This window comes from Arachis hypogaea, chromosome 2, assembly GCF_003086295.3.
Source record: "Arachis hypogaea cultivar Tifrunner chromosome 2, arahy.Tifrunner.gnm2.J5K5, whole genome shotgun sequence".
In the NCBI taxonomy this organism is placed as follows: Eukaryota; Viridiplantae; Streptophyta; class Magnoliopsida; order Fabales; family Fabaceae; genus Arachis; species Arachis hypogaea.
Genome location: NC_092037.1, coordinates 93,957,666 through 93,974,628, shown reverse-complemented (window position 1 = coordinate 93,974,628; position 16,963 = coordinate 93,957,666). Strand labels below are relative to the sequence as shown.

The 16,963-nt window shown below is 32.0% G+C and overlaps 2 protein-coding genes across 2 annotated transcripts; one reads left to right on the top strand and one right to left on the bottom strand.

Moving 5' to 3' along the window:
* The first annotated feature begins 2,258 nt into the window (after positions 1-2,258).
* LOC112751806 (protein ROOT PRIMORDIUM DEFECTIVE 1) lies at positions 2,259-4,655 on the top strand. The gene is made up of 2 exons (XM_025801073.3): positions 2,259-3,743; positions 4,433-4,655. Exon 1 carries the CDS (start codon positions 2,508-2,510, stop codon positions 3,705-3,707), a length of 1,200 nt encoding a protein of 399 aa, XP_025656858.1. The 5' UTR covers positions 2,259-2,507; the 3' UTR covers positions 3,708-3,743; positions 4,433-4,655.
* Positions 4,656-15,204: 10,549 nt separating this feature from the next.
* On the bottom strand, positions 15,205-16,963 carry LOC112720137 (uncharacterized). Its single transcript, XM_025770968.3, has one exon. It carries the CDS (start codon positions 16,783-16,785, stop codon positions 15,205-15,207), a length of 1,581 nt encoding a protein of 526 aa, XP_025626753.1. The 5' UTR covers positions 16,786-16,963.

The following is a 16,963-nucleotide window of genomic DNA, read 5'->3' as shown; positions in this document are numbered from 1 at the left end:
AAAGGGAACTTCACACCTAAGTCAACAAAAACACAACTATACATGAAGAAGAACTCAAACCCCTCCTCGCGATGAAAGACGCGATCATTAGCACTGCATGGCACAAACCTAAGTTTGATATCACTACCTTCTCTAACCCACGAAGAAACTAACCCTAACTGCGATACACTCTGCTCGTCGTCAAACATAAAAGCATACCCCTTGACTGACTCCGCCACCCAAGAAAACGAATTTGCAGGATCCCAAACCTACACATCTTCTACAATTTTAACCTCCTTCTTACCACTAACAGCTGTCCTTATCTCAACCTTTTTTCCCTTCTCCATTTCGAAAACAAACATGCACACAGAAAACAAAAAGACAACAAGAGAAGAGAAACTAACCTTTCTTACTCATCTTCCGCAAACACAACTGAAAAGGAAAAAACCCCAAAAGCGGATACTCAAAGAATCCAGCAAAAACCACCCACCATCCCACTACCCCACAACTTCTGTAAACGTTACACCTTCAAAAGCAAACCCCAGTCGTTGATGATAAAACCAAAAACGCAAATCAATGGCGATATCTCACCGCTGTTCCAATTACTAACATGCATTAAATGAAACTGTCTTTTCCAACATTCTCTCTCTCTCTCTTCTAAAAACACTCCCGAAAGGATTACCACAAAAATTCAAAAGATTGACATTTTCTTCTTTTCAAATTCGATAATAAACGAGTTAAGTTTAGGGGCTCCGAGCTATAGCTCGGCACATCAAAACATCAAAACCACCACACTCCAAAGTCACTAGTGACAAACAACCTACCTCAGATCCTCGTTCCGAGCTATAACTCATAAAAGCTTAACCTGTTTATAGCCCGATTTCCGAAACAGGTCAACCTTGGGGGCTATGATCCGTTAGCCTAAACCGGTCCATACCAATAATCTCGGAACCAGGATCAGCACACAACTCCCCCGCAAGTCTCTCCACAGAATTACTAAGACCCTGCCCAAACCGGTAACAAACGATACGGATAACTGCCTTCAGTAACTCCATTATATACAAGTGACTCACTTAGTCACAGGTACGCAATTCATTCTATTCTACTTTGAATACTCTCACATTCATACTCACTTAAGCGTCGGAGTCTTTTTGCAGGTGTCCGACGTCGCCGCCCTCACAAGGAGACGACGTTCCACCCTGCCGCTCCAACAAAAGCCGGTCTAAACTTCAGCAGGATGAGCTACACCTCGGAGCGTCTCGATTCACACAGGAACACCGTCCTTTTAAGTTTGCTAATAGCTAATTATTAAGAGTGTGTCACAAAAAAGAAAGAGGCTACAATATATCAAAGAGCCTCTTGGTAGAACCGTCCCGCCATAGACTCATAGTTCACATTATAGGTGCTAGAAGAAATTGAAAAATGTTCCACACAAAAAAATCTTAGTAAAACAGAAAAATGTCCGAAATAATATCTTAGTATAAAAAAAACAATTAATTAATATTAGTTTAACATATAAAATAATATTAAAAATTAATAATATATTTTTTAACAATACATTACATGTACTTTCTTTTCTCCAAATATTAGAAGATAAGTAGAAAGGTATTAACTTTTCAAAAAAAAAAAAGAAAAAAATTAAATTTTATTATGCTCAGACTTGTTAACTGTAATAACATTTTGATATATAGATAAAAAAAAACTAAAATTGTTCATTTTTATTTAATAAATAATGAATACAATAATTGAATTGGTTGTAACCTAGACACTTTCATTTTTAATAATTAATTATAAGTATCTAAAATAAGGGGAATAGCTATACAATTATAAAATGATTTCACCATTATTCTATGAATTTTTCTTTCTACATCTTTCAAAAAAATTACTTAGAAGTTTTACTAGAAGATAAATGTTATGTATGTAGTATTATAGCAATAAAAAAAAATAAAGAAATTAAAAATGCAATTGATTTGTAAATGAGTAAGTTGAATATTTTTATTTATTTATTTAAGATTTTGGTAATTATTTTCACGAAAGTATTTTTTACCATATTATAAATTATTAGATAATTCATTTAAATATATATATCAAGCATATCAAATTTTCTAACAATTTACTATATCTTCACACAAAGATGTCTTATAGATTTAGAATAACCACTGAAAATTTTATCACTAAACCTTATTTACTAATAAACAAAATTGGCATAGATAGGAGACACATCATTAGCCTTCTCAAATTGCAAGTATAAATTATTTGCAATGATTAGAGGTTGTCTCGTGGTTAGAGCTTCTGCTACTGTGCTAGACTACATATAATAGTTCAAATTCGATGAGTTTCTGCTGTCAAATATATACATAAGAAATCCAATGGATTTACAGGACTTCAAGTCGCTGTTGTCATCAACTTTATTTCCAATCAAGCTCTCTATGATCATTCAAGTGGCACATTGTTTTCTTCTTCTGGTAATTCACCCCCAAGTGTTTGATGAAATGCCAAAAAGAATTTGCAAGGCATAGAGACGAACAATGGGAATCCACATTATGAAAATTTTGATCAAACAGAAGCACTCATTTGGTTTCTCAATCTCCATTCGATCAAAAACTACGTCGGCTCAGTATGTGGCCTCGAGAGTTCGAGACCCTACATTTGAGAAGCTCATGGACAAGTACAAGAGCCTCTTCAAAGTCATTGCCATTCAAGATCTCATCCTCGCAAACCCCAGGAATCCGTCCGTGTCCATTGACTTCCTCTCCAGGCTCTCCCAGAAACTCCATCTCAACCGCGGTGCCACTTCCTTCCTCCGCAAGTTTCCTCACATCTTCCAAATTTATTATGACCCCTCCAAGTTGCAGCCTTTTTGCAGGCTCACAGATGCTGCTCTTGATGTTTCCAAGCAGGAAGAGAAGGCTATTAATTCTTCTTTGCCAATGGTGGTTGATCGATTGGTTCGGATATTGTCCATGTCTGCGTCCAAGACAGTTCCCCTTCGCGCGATTTTCAAGGTCTGGAGGGAGCTTGGTCTGCCTGATAATTTCGAGGACTCAGTTATATCTGCAAATCCTAGTGTTTTCAAGCTGTGTGATGCTCATGAACCTAACACTCATTTGTTGAAGCTGGTTGAAGGTGTTCCTCGAAATGGTTTTAGAGCAGCCATTGAGGATTGGAGGGTTGTTGAGTGCTGCAAGGAGGATTGCAATGTAAGGACAGAATTGCAGTTCAGTTTCAAGCACGGGTATCCTCCAGGGATGAAACTAGGCAAGAATTTCAAGGCCAAGGTGAAAGAATGGCAGACTTTGCCATATGTTGGGCCTTATGAGGTGGTTGTGGTGGAGAAAAAGAAGTCTAAGGCAGCATTGATGGCCATGGAGAAACGAGCAGTGTCAATTGTTCACGAGTTCCTAAGTTTAACTGTGGAGAAGATGGTAGAAGTTGAAAAGATCAGCCAATTCAGAAAATGGTTTGGGATTGACTTCAACATAAGGGACCTGTTCTTGGATCATCCCGGGATCTTCTATCTATCAACAAAGGGGAAACGACATACCGTTTTCTTGAGGGAAGCTTATGAACGAGGTTGTTTAATTGAACCAAATCCTGTATATGTTGCAAGGAGAAGGCTTCTTGATCTTGTTGCTATGGGACGTCGTGGTCGTTCTTCTATTAATTCGACTTTGCAGGATGAAAGCAGCAGCAACGACAATGACGACATTGGAGAAGAGGAAAAATAGCGAAGGCATGGCTCATTATCTTCTTGAGCGATAAAGGTTTGTTAAGATTCCTAGTTTATTTTTGATCATCCATTTCCAACATAAGTCCTAGAAAATAGAAATATAAAAGGAAAAAACTTTGATTGTTAACTTGAGTAAACCAGTTTATGAGAAGCTATGCTCTACTATAGTAGAATAAATGGATGAAAGTTAATGAGCATAAGGTAACTTCAACATGTTACCATGGCAATATTTTAAAAATCTGGAGTTACAATATTTTGACAATGAAGAATGCAAAGGCATTTTGTTGATTTTGATCCATGCTTTCCAAAGAAGCTTTGCTGCACTCTTCACTTTTTGGTGACAAGTACCGTGAATTCCTTGCTTTGTTTTCAAGATTATGGCACCTGAAGTTATTTATGTCGGAAAGGCATGGAAGTATATGTATATCTGTCTCTGTGTTGAACAATAAACATGAGTAGGTGTTGCTAATTTAAAGAGAGATCGAAACACTGCTGGTGGTTAAGAATTAATTATCAATGGTCATAGGTTGCTCAAAAACATTTCAAATGTGTTTGCAATGAGTATAACTATTTGCCTTTGTCGGCTTCTGTAGTATTATTCAAGAAATTTGATGGCTTAGAAAGTGTATATTTAACAGTAAGAAACTAAGCATATTGTGATTTGTGAATCTTTGATATTTTTTTTAGCAGTTTTTTATCTGTAATAGTTTGGCGCATTTGTAGGAGACACAAAAGGGGCACTGGATTGGAGACAACACAGGTCAGGTCATAATAAGAACATAAACAAGTCTCAGGCTAGAACATTTTGTCATTTTCCCACATACATGCTCCCCACATCATTTAATTCCTGCAAACTATAAAAGCAAAGATATTGTTATTAATAATTTTTTTAATTAAATGCTCAAGAAACCTAGCTAAGTGCCAATTATGAATGGGTTATACTATAGTGAATAGTGATTTTGAATGAAGAATGAAGATAATTCATTTTATAAGAATAAAGGTCAAGAAGAAAAAGATTAAGTGCAACGTACATATTTATTAATTTAGTAAGAATCTTACTCTAGGCGATTTTCATTATAAATTGTTAGAGGTGGGCAGTCAATATTTGTATTAGTATATTGGTAGCTAAGTTTGCCCTTTGATTATCATCGTCAAAATTGTTCGGCTAAAAAATAGAAGAACAAAAAAATATATCTTTTACCTCAAATAGCACCTTTTTTTTTTGTGATACATTAAATAGCACTTTAACATAAACATGGACCCTTTTACTCCCCAATCTAAAAATGTCACCTTTACTGCTTGGAGCGTGGACTTACATATTTGACTATCTTTGTTTCTTCCCAAAATGTAAATACAAAAGAAAATAATCTATCTAACCAATATCTTGTGTAACAATGACTTTGCTTCTATTTAGTATTTATACTCTCTCCTTATAAATAATTTATTATTTTGAAAATTTGATAGAGCAACAAATAGTTTATTTAATTTAATTGCACTCTAGTTTCTTGTACTAATATTCTCTTTGCTATTAAAGTGGACTAATGTCTGTCAAATTTGGCTCTCTCTTCATGTGATAATTGAGTATAGCACTTCTCTCCATCTTCCCTACTCAGCTTAAGATCCACCTACAAAAGATATTGTTTGATACAATGATAATTGATATCTAGAAAATGATAGTTTTTTACTTTGGAAATGAGAAGAAATTAAATGAATTATTGCTTACATATGAATATCCTGCAATACAGGATTCTGATGCAAAGCTAATATTGTCTCCGAAAGAGAAGATTAGTGTAACAAATTAATGCATCATAAATGAAACCTTGTATGAACAATGTAATGATCTTAACAATGACTATATTCTGTATATCTTTGGGGTTAGAAATACAAAGAATGATGGATATAAAAAATATGATTATGCTAAGTGTGTATTAAAATTAGCAATCAATATAAAATACATGTTAAAAATAATGTCATGAAATTACTTATTCTAAAACTTAAGCTAATAGGAAAAGATAATATTAATGGTTATATCTCTAATAAATAAATTAAACTACACATATATTTATATACAAATATATTGGTGACTGATTTTAGTAAGCTAATTTTAGTATATGAATAATATTTTTGTAAAAAATATTTAATTATTTTATTAGTTTTTATAGTTTTATCAAATTTTAATTAGATTTTTATAATTTAAAAATTTATAATTAAATTTTTATTTAGATTTTTTCTGATATTTTTTGTTAAAAAACACAATTTTTTTTTAAAATATTCGTTTTCGAATTTGATGGAGCATACAATGCAATTCTATCATATTTAAATTAAAGTTTTGAGATGTACAAACTATAAAGAAAGTGAATCATACTACAATAATTTACAGAAAATAAATATTAATGACATATGTATACCTAGTAATAGGTTGCTGACACCTTCTCGAGAAGAGGTATCAGCAGCTTGGGCAATCTTAGTTAGATCCCTTTGTATTTAGCTTCCCTTCTTCCCCCTAACATTGCAACCTTCAATTAAGGCATTCCAAAAAGATATAATTAACATTAGAAGATGATGCTAAGCAATTTTATTAATTGCTTTTAAAACAATGAATCCTATCTAATTCTAACTCATATTAATCACTTAATTAATAGACTAAATACACTACAATCAACTTGCTAACTTAAGCTTGCATCACATGATTTTGTTAGAGTTTGCAACTTAAGTGTGATACTTTTGGATTAGCTAGGCTCCACTTAAAGTATAGATAGAGGTCTATGTGAGCGATAATCACAATATAAAAAATCAAATTAAATATGTTTTCATATTTTGTAAAGTAAACTAATACGCTTCTAAAAAAAATTAGATGAAAAATAAAAAAAAAATAAAAAAATGATAGAGTATGTCTAGAAGTAATAATTTTTGGAATTGAGCTGATTTTAATGAAGATGAATTGAATTGGATTAAATGTGATAACTTTGTAAATTAAATATTAAGTTTGGACTAAATGATAATGCGAATTGGTTTGCAAATATAATCAACTTTTATGATTAGATCCAAAATTAATAAGAATGGAAGTAATTTGGGTATATGATGTTATATTTTTGTTATTTATCTTTAATTATATTACATAATCATATAGAAAAAGAGTCTTTTAGCTTAATTCATCTTAGATTTTAGATGTTGTGGGAGAAATTTAGTGTTACAAACTGAATTTTAAAAAAAAGTGATCATAGAGTATTTTTTATATACTTTTATTATAATTAATTACCATAAATATTAAATTAATAAAAAATAATATAATAAGAATTTTTTCGAATAAAGAAAAAGAATAACTCATATGACCCATTTGACGGAAACAATCGATCAACATGTTTATAGTAATGAAGTTAGAGCAATACCCTGAATTCTAACAGTGAAAAAGAAAAGAAAAAGTGAAATAGCAGTGAAAGTGTTTCTCCCAAATAAGAGAATTAAGCAGCTTACCAATTTCAATATAAGAAAGTATGTGGCCGATTCATGAGGCAATTGAAAGAAAAAATAGCATCATCAACATTAAGGATATAATATTAGTGAGTTAAACAATTAAGATATAAATTTATTTCATAACAAAAAATAATACGTATAAAATTATTAAAATACATATGTTATATATATATATAATTTTTTAAAATTTTGAAGGGTGAAAGTCACTAATCGTCCATCTCTAAATCCGTCCCTAGTTGCAGCTCTTATTTGTCTTATCTTATAAAGTCCGTTGATTAAGGTGCCATATGTAACTTCGTTAAGTTGATATTTTTTTGCTCTGAAAATTCCAAATCCGACTTAACTAGTAATGCACAAGCCTGTCATGAGTGTTGTCAAAATTATGATATTCAATTGATAACTCATCCTAAAAACGGTTATTTAAATTATTTTTTATTAATTTAATATTGATGATAATTAATTATAATAGAAATACATAAAGAGTACATAAGGTTATTATAAAATATTTTTTTTCAGTTTTTTTTACTAAGTTTAAAAATTTTAAATGAATAAAAAAATTAAAAAAATTATAATTAACCTTAATACTTCTTATGTACTTCTATTAGAATTAATTATCACTAATATTAAATTAATTAAAAAATAATCTGACTAATAAAAATCTTGCCAAATAAAAAAAAAATCCACATAATTCATTTAACAGAAACAATCAATCAACATGCTTAGAATAATGAAGCTAGGAGCAATATTCCTGTACTCTAATTGTGAAAAAAAAATAAAGTGAAACAGCCGTGAAAGTATTTTTTCCTTACAAAAGATTTAAAAAGTTTACTAATTTCAACATGAGAAGAGGATGGCGCCAATTGATGAGCGATTGAAGGAGAAAACATCATCATCAACATTAGGATTGAATTCAAACACGGTGTTATCATCAAGATTAGGTACATGAGAATAACAGAAATGGTGAGAATAGAAGAAGGAGAAGGGAGCAAGAAGTAAAGTGCTAGTGTTATCTAGATTATTTTTGTATTTGTTTGATATTAATAATAATTAATTATAATAAGAATATATAAAAAATATATAAAACTAAATATAAAATATATTTTTTTAATTTTTTATTTTTATTCATTTTAAAAATTTTATTATATTATAATTAATTATTATTAATATTAAATTAATAAAAAATAATTTAAGTAACAATTAGCATGAAACCTTCCAAACACAGTGTTAGACAAAATATAATTTTTATAAAAAAATTATCAAAAGAAATAATTAGTTACTTGGTAATGTTTCTATATATAATATTTATATTTATATGTCTTTATATATAATATTTATATCTATTTTAAATTAAATTAGATCATTTTACAGTTGGCTATCTATTTAATTTTTGAAATTCACAAGAGGTGCGAAAACAGTTACAAGAAATTCAAGTTTTCTGCAAGTGGGGTACAAATGGTAGCTGTTAGCTGACATTAGGTTTGTCTATAAATAGAGTCTTAAGAAAATATTGTAGGCAGTTCAGTTCTTCTTGGAAAACACTTAGAAATTCAAAACGCTCTCAATCCCTTGGCATCCCAAACTAAAATTGGGAATCTTAAGTAATTCCTTTGAACTCAAACATTTGTACTTTGCTTTTTCCTAGTTTTATTAATAAAATTCCTCTACTTTTACATCTTCTTCTCTTTTACGTTCATGTTTCTTCTTTCATCTTCTTTTTAATTTCCTGTTTGTTTCAATTTCTGCAATTTATTTTGCCACCAACACCTTGCATTTATATGTTTATTTGTTGCTTTTATTCCTTTTAATATTATTTGACGTTACAATTGCGACATTGAGATACCCATATTTTCTTTTAAACATTAACAAAAATTTGAGTAAAACAAGTTGGCACGCCCGGTGGGACATTGTCAATAAATTGTAATTGTCAAAAGGAAAACCAGGAGTTTTTGAGTTTGCATGTGGTTGCGCAGTGGTAAGTTCGTGCGTCCAGAGCCAAGGAAATTAGCGTTAGTTGACATGTCAAATACTTCTACAGCATCTTCTTCTACTTCTAGTGATGGGATTAGAGGAAATGAATCCGGAAATTCTCCTGTGATTTCAAACGCAGAGCCTACCTTGATGTTAGTAAGGCATGATGGCGTTGGCCATGTCCATACAGGGTTAAATGCAACTCACATAAATACTGTGGGGTGGCCGCCATATGACTTGCCACCGGGGTATGTCCCCTCCATGGTGACACAAGGATTGTATGTGCCTCTCTACTCAACTTTTCAAAATCCTATTTATCAAAATCCATATGACATGTCAAATGTACCTGTTTCTGGGGCGTCAGGTTCACACTTATCACAACAAAATTTTTCACATGCTATTAATACAGGAAATAACGGTGCATCTAATTCTACTACATCTACTGTCACTAGGGTTGAAAAATTTTTACCTGTATTTCCTGACATGTCAAGAGTAATGTCTATTAATCAACCTAGTCAAACTGTAGGATCTTTAGCAAATATTAGGCAATAGATGGATGAAAGCCACCATGATCTAATAAACATGTTAACTCATCAAGTGGTGACAGTTTTAAATCCTCTTTTAGAAAACACAAACACTAGAATTGAACAATTAAATAGGCAAGTCAATAGGATTTCTACTGTGGTAAATTTAGAAGAAAATGACAACTTGGGTTTAAGATTTGATAATGTCAATCAGAACGGTGGAGCAATTCCTAATTATGATGTCCATATGCCTAGACATGGTCAAAATGCTGATGATATGTTAGAAAGACTTAGGCAAAACAACTTAGGGGGGCATTATAATCTAGCAAGAAATGTCGAACAAGTTTTAAACCGTTTGAGATTTAATGTTGGTTGCTTAAATAGGCCATATTTTGTATCTGCTTTTCCTGAATGTGTCTAACAACCAAGGGGTTGGAAAATTCCAAAATCTCTTATAAAATTTTTTGGAGAAGAAAATGAGTCTACAGTAGAGTATATTGCTCGATATACTGTTGAAATTGGGGAAGCAGCTTCTAATGAATATCTCAATATGAGATATTTTCCTTCTTCTTTAACAAAAAATGCATTTACATGGTTCTCCAACTTGAGACCAAATTCTATTCATTCTTGAGCGCAGTTAGAAAGAAATTTTCATGATCAGTTTTTCCGAGGTGAATTGAAAGTTAGTCTTACGGATTTATTCTCTGTCAAACGTGCACAAGAAGAATCCATTGGCACTTATTTGGCAGGGTTTAGAAACATGAGAAATAAGTGTTGTACTCCGATTCCAGAAACTGAAGTTGTCAAAATGGCTACTAATGGGTTAGAATTTGGAGTTAGGAAGAAACTTGTCAATCAATATACTTTATATCTTTTCTAATTAGCTGAAAGAGTAAGACAAATAGAACAAATTAAAAAAGAAAAAGAAATTTTCAAAAAAGGTTGCATATGTTGATTGTTTTTTCGATAGTAGTGATTCAGATAAGAAAGATGTTTATATTGCTGAATTGCGTGGGGATCCTTCTTATGTATACAAATCTTTGAAGCCTGTTAAAGGAAAAGAAAAAGTTTTTTCATATTCCAAAACTGAAAATAAGACTTATTCTTTTGATATTTCTAAGGCAGATCAAATATTTGAAGTTTTATTAAAAGATAAGCAGCTTAGTTTACCAGAAGGAAAAAAGATGCCTTCAGCTGATGAAATAAAGAATAAAAAATTTTGTAAGTTTCATCAGGTGTTCTCACACACCACTAATAATTGCGTCCGTTTCAGGGATTTGATACAAAAAGCAATTGAGGAGGGAAGGTTGAAGTTTGAAGATAAAACTACTATGAAGGTGGACACTGAACCATTTGCTGCTGACTCAAATTATGTTGAGCCATTCAACTTGTCAGTCAACATGGTAGAAGTTAATGCCACAATGGTTAGTGCTAAAGATGAAAATAAAGACCTAAGAATTTTTTAGCAAGAAAAGAAGCCAGTTTATCCTCGTCCTGACGAGGATCTTTTAGATTTTTTATTGAAAATTAAAGAATCTGATAGCACCATTGCTATGTGCCCAAAGTGCAATGCTGTTTTTGACAATGAAGCTGCAAAAGAGTTTGAAAAGTACAAAGTTGAAGAGAAAGAAAAGGCTGAGTTGAGAAAGAAGATTGCTGAAAAAGAAAATGAAACTAATAAGCTAAAGTGGAAGATAGTCGAGGGAAAACAAAAGTTGGGCGGTCAAGCTCCTTTGAACAAGTGCGTCAACAACACTGGGTACAACCCGTCAACCAGAAGATGAAGACTGTAGTCATGATTGATGAAAAATCTGATGGATTTTCTCAAAAGACAAGAGTTTCTCCCACCAAAATTTCAAACAATAAATGGGTCCAGAATGTGAGAAATGTACAGAATCAACCTACTGCTTTTGCAAGAGAAAAAAACAAATGGGTGAAACTTGGACCTTTTAAGCCCAGGTACTACAAGTCTCAGTTATGGAACATAAATCATGCACAAGATGGAGGTAGTATATATATTCCAAAAAATGTGCCTATTCCCTCAAAGCCAATTTATTCTTGTTATAATCCTAACATGCAGCAGGTTCTGATTATTCTCCTTGGCCAAATTGTCAAAATATTCTAAAGTATTCTCCTTTTACAATTTTTGAGCAAAAAGAGAATATACTTGAGTATGTTCCTTTGGATCCATACAAGAGACACAGGGTAGATTTTTCTCCTTTGCCAACCATGGCCAAGTCTGTAGAAACAGGCAATTCTTCTAGTCACCCTAAATGCAATAAAAATGTAAAGAAGAATCTTGCTAGGAAGAAGGTGATGGTTGAAGACAAAAGAGAAAAGAATGAAGATTTAATTACTGATAATTTTGACACTGATTTTGATGACAGCTTAGAAGCAATATTTGGTGTCAAGCAACCTATAGCTGTGGTGTCAATACTGCCTGAGGAGTATAGTCAAGTCCAGAAAGTAGAGTCATTAGAAGGTGATTGTTATGATATATTTCCTGGAAGCGAATGCTTATTGTTAGATGACAATATGTGTAGTGGAAGATTATTTGAGAAACCTACTGAAAATGATAAGGAACACTTGCGACCACTGCATATCAAGGCTCGTGTTGATGAAAGGATAGTCAATAAGATTTTGGTTGACGGGGGAGCTGCTGTTAATCTCATGCCTGAAAGAATGATGGGAAGGCTTGGAAAGACCGAAAAAGATCTTAGTAAAAGTAGCATTGGAGTAACAGATTTTAATGGAAGGACTTCTTCTGTTAGAGGTGTGGTTCTGCTGTCAATTGAGATTGGTTCTGTCAATAGGCCGACTCTATTTGTTGTGGTTCCTTCAAATGCTGGTTTTAACTTGCTTTTAGGATGTGACTGGATTCATGGAATGGGTGCTATTCCATCCATTTTACATCAAAAATTGATTTTCTAAAATGAAGATGGAGGAGTGGAAGAAGTTCTTGCCTGAAATATTAGAAGAATTAAGTATAATCAAATCCTTGTGAACAGAGGAAGCCCACCATAGTAGATGAAATTGGGGAGAGTGAGAGGCACAAAGTTGAAGAAGAAGTTTAACACTAACGTATTCTCTCTCACATGTATTACAAGAAGATAAGAGTATGAGTTATTTTACTATTTGTTTAACCAATTTACAAATAAATAAACAAAATAACAAAGAAAAGAGAAAATAGTACAGTACTTTTATGTGCTTTCTATTCTCAAAATTTCATTCTTATCAATACTTATTGTTATCATTTATATATATTTAATAAATAAATAAATATATATAAAATAAAATAATATAAGAAATATATATACATATATATAATAATAAAAAAGATATATATATATATATATAAAAGGTAAAAATAAAAAATAAAAAATAAAAAATAAATAAACATACCCTTTGTATATACTTCTTTTATTATTATAAACAAAAAAAATTTTCACTTTCAATTACCGTATCAAGCGAAAAAATTTTTGGGGTCATTATTTTAGACAAAATATAATTTTTATAAGAAAATTATCAAAAGAAATAATTAGTTACTTGATAATGTTTCTATATATAATATTTATATCTATTTTAAATTAAATTAGATCATTTTACAATTGGCTATCTATTTAATTTTTGAAATTCACAAGAGGTGTGAGAATAGTTATAAGAAATTTAAATTTTTCGCAAGTGGAATACAAATGATAACTGTTAGCTGATATTAGGTTAGTCTATAAATAGAGCTTTAAGAAAATATTGTAGGCAGTTCAATTCTTCTTGGAAAACACTTAGAAACCCAAAGCGCTCTCAACCCCTTGACATCACAGAGTAGGAATCTTAAGTAATTCCTTTGAACTCAAACACTTGTACTTTGCTTTTTCCTAGTTTTATTAATAAAATTCCTCTACTTTTACATCTTCTTCTCGTTCAAGTTTCTTCTTTCATCTTCTTTTTAATTTCCTGTTTGTTTTAATTTCTACAATTTATTTTGCCACCGACATCTTACATTTATATGTTTATTTATTGTTTTTATTCCTTTTAATATTATTTAATGTTACAATTGCGACATTGAGATACCCATATTTTCTTTTAAACATTAACAAAAATTTGAGTAAAACACACAGAATACCTCATTTTTGTGTTATGAATTCTGATGCTTCCTCTCCTAAGATAGTGTGCTTCCTTCGCAAAAAAAAAAAAAGAAGATAGTGTGCATTTTCTTCGTAGAGTTTTAATGAATTTTATTTTCAAAAAAAATACTAGTAACATCACTTAAATTGAACTAAAAACTATCTATTTTATTTTATCTATAGTGTTTAAAGATTTTTTTTTCTATTTGTCTTTCTATGTTATTTTCTTCTTATAATTTCATCTTATCGTGAATATTTAAATTTTTTTATTTTTTTTATTCTGACTTTTGGATATTATATTTTTTTATTAAATAAAATATCACTGTTATTTAAAATAAAAAATATTACACAATCATCTACTACTTTTGTAGGACTAAATCATTTCAATTGTAATAAAATTCGATTAAAATTAAAAATTTGAAATCAATTGTAAAATAAATCGACAAATTTACAAACAAAATCAATTCTCAATTTTATTGGTTACAAACTAAGAAACAAATCAAGCCATTACAATTCCGATAAATACCAAACATATCAATTATCCATATAGTTTATAACATGTGACACTCATAAATCTTCTCAACTCCTTCACTAACAGTACTTCATAAGTTAGCTTAGTTACGTCGCACAAATACCTACATAACCAAAAGAATAGTTATAATATAGACTTAATTAATTGAAAGATTAACAACTAACGCTGGTCTAATTGTCAACAAGTGAATGAAGAGTTTCAACTTTCAATATTTTATTTAAAATAACACATAAAAAACTATTAATTAAAATGAATGAGAATTTATAGATTGAATGCGAAGATGCATAGTAATTAGTATTAGTAAAATATATAATAGTAACTATTTACAAGTGGATGCAGTTTTATGGACTTACATGTTTTTCTCCCCTCCTATGCTTTATAGGCTATCTAGCTAGCATTACTCTAATTTATTAATTTTTCCAAATCTAACATACCAAACTTTAATTTATAGAGAAAATAAACAATATCAGGGATTGTGCTAATAATGCTACCCGGTTATTTAAGCAAAGATTATCTCCATTAGAGGAACAAATTAACTGCTTGTAATTTCTATACCAAAACTAACAAAAAGCTATGCAAAAATTAATCTTCTGATTTATTCATAATGTAACTTCTTATCATAAAATTGTACAAAGGACAAAAGTTTTTAAAAAGATTAAAAAAAACCTGTAAGTTCAAATTAAAACATTGAACTTTTGTATGTTTGTATCAGTAATTACAGTATAGGAGCTTTTTTTTTTAAAAAAAATCTTATAACAAAAAAATGATTACTCAATAGTAATCAGCAAGTATATATATATATATATATATATATATATATATATATATGTATTTATATGATTTATCCCCACCAAAAAAGAAAAAAAAAAGTATGTATTACTGATCGGTGCCAACATCAGCAGTTGTTGAACCAATTCCAACCTGCAGCCATGGTGAAGAAGTGCCACCAATGTTCATGTCCTTTAGCTCACTAAGTTTTGCTAGCTTGATCTTACTATCAGCTTCATTATCCACACTTTGCATCAAATCATTGTTATTGTTGTTGTTGTTGTTGTTGTTGTTGGGGTTACTATTATTCTTGTCCCCGTCAACACCAACATTTTCATTATGATCAATTTGGTTATGGTTGGTGGGGTGCTGGTGACTAATTTGACTCTGGCTATTGTTGTTATTATTGTTGCTATCATCTTTCATGTTTGTATTGTTTTCCTTTGTGGCGGTTCCTCCTCCTGCTCTTCCTACCCATGGCTGCAAGAAGATTTCTGTGGAAACATTAACATTGTTATTCCTTCTAGAAAGATCATTGGTTGGTGCAGGAAGGTTGAGGTCAAGTTTGAGATCAAGAGGCTCAGAAGATCCATCAAACTTTGGTATTTGATCCAAATGTTCCTGAAATTGTTGAAACCTAGCCAATGTGGAAGTGTCCGGTGCATTTGATGTGATCCAATGGCACCTTTTGTGGCCTCCCAATGCTTGTCCTGAGGAGAAGCTTCTATGGCAAATGGAGCATTCATGAACCTTTGATTTCCTCTTTGATGATGAGGCCAATGTGGCTGAGTTATGGTGAGGGTTTTGATCAAATTGGAATGTTGAGTTTGATTTTGTAGGGAAGAATTCTTCGTGTGTCATGACGTCATCGTCGGCGAGGCTGTCGTCGAGATTGTCCAGCCTCGCCGCAAAGCAGCCCTTAACCTTCTTGTGGCTAGCTCTGTGGCCACCCAACGCTTGGTGCGAGTTGAAAACCTTCTTGCACGCTTTGCATTCAAACAAGCCCTTAGCAACACCTTTCGCCTTGTTGTTATTGTTATTGTTGTTATCGTTGTTTGGAACTTTATAAGAAGAGAATGGTGCAACAAAGTTCATAGGGTTTCTTCTTTGCTCCTCGTCTCTGCTGGCCGAGGCGCAAGACTCCTCCGGCTCGGCCACGGCCGACGTCAGAGGGTCCACAATCGCATTGGACAACATCATTAAGCAATTCGCTAGGTCTTCCTCTTCGCTTGAGGGGCAATTGTAATTGAAGCTACCCACTTTTGCTCTTAACGACCTCTTTCTTTTGGACCACCCGCATCCTCTCCTGGTAGGTCCGATGCCATCAGCAGCAGCATCGGACCCTGGAGAGGATACGAGGGACTCTGCGTCCTCGGAGGTGCATTTACCGTGCTCAAGAAAGGATTTCCAAGACAAAAACTCCTTGCCACAATTTTCACACACCCTACAACTCTTTAACCTATTAGGGTTTGTTCTAAGAGCATACATGCGCTTGTTGCTTGGTGGAACATTTCCACCAAGCCTATCTTCCCAATCACTTGCTGGGTCATCATCATCCATGTGACCTGATTCATCTCCTATTCCATGAGCCCTCATGTGTCCTCCTAGAGCTCTTCCACAACCAAATCCTTTTTTGCAAATTTTACAGAAGTGTTTAAAGTTTGATTGTTGATCCACAATCAAAGCCATAAAAAAATTAAAAAAGAAAAAAAAAAAGAAGGAAGAGAGAGAAGAAGAGAAAGAGACAGATAGGATTGAAGGGGGGAAAGTGGGTTAAGAATGAATGAAAGGAATAGGGGTGGAGTTAATTTGTTCTTGTAGTGATAGTTGTTGTGGGGTTGTACGGTGAAAATTAAGGGTAAGTAGT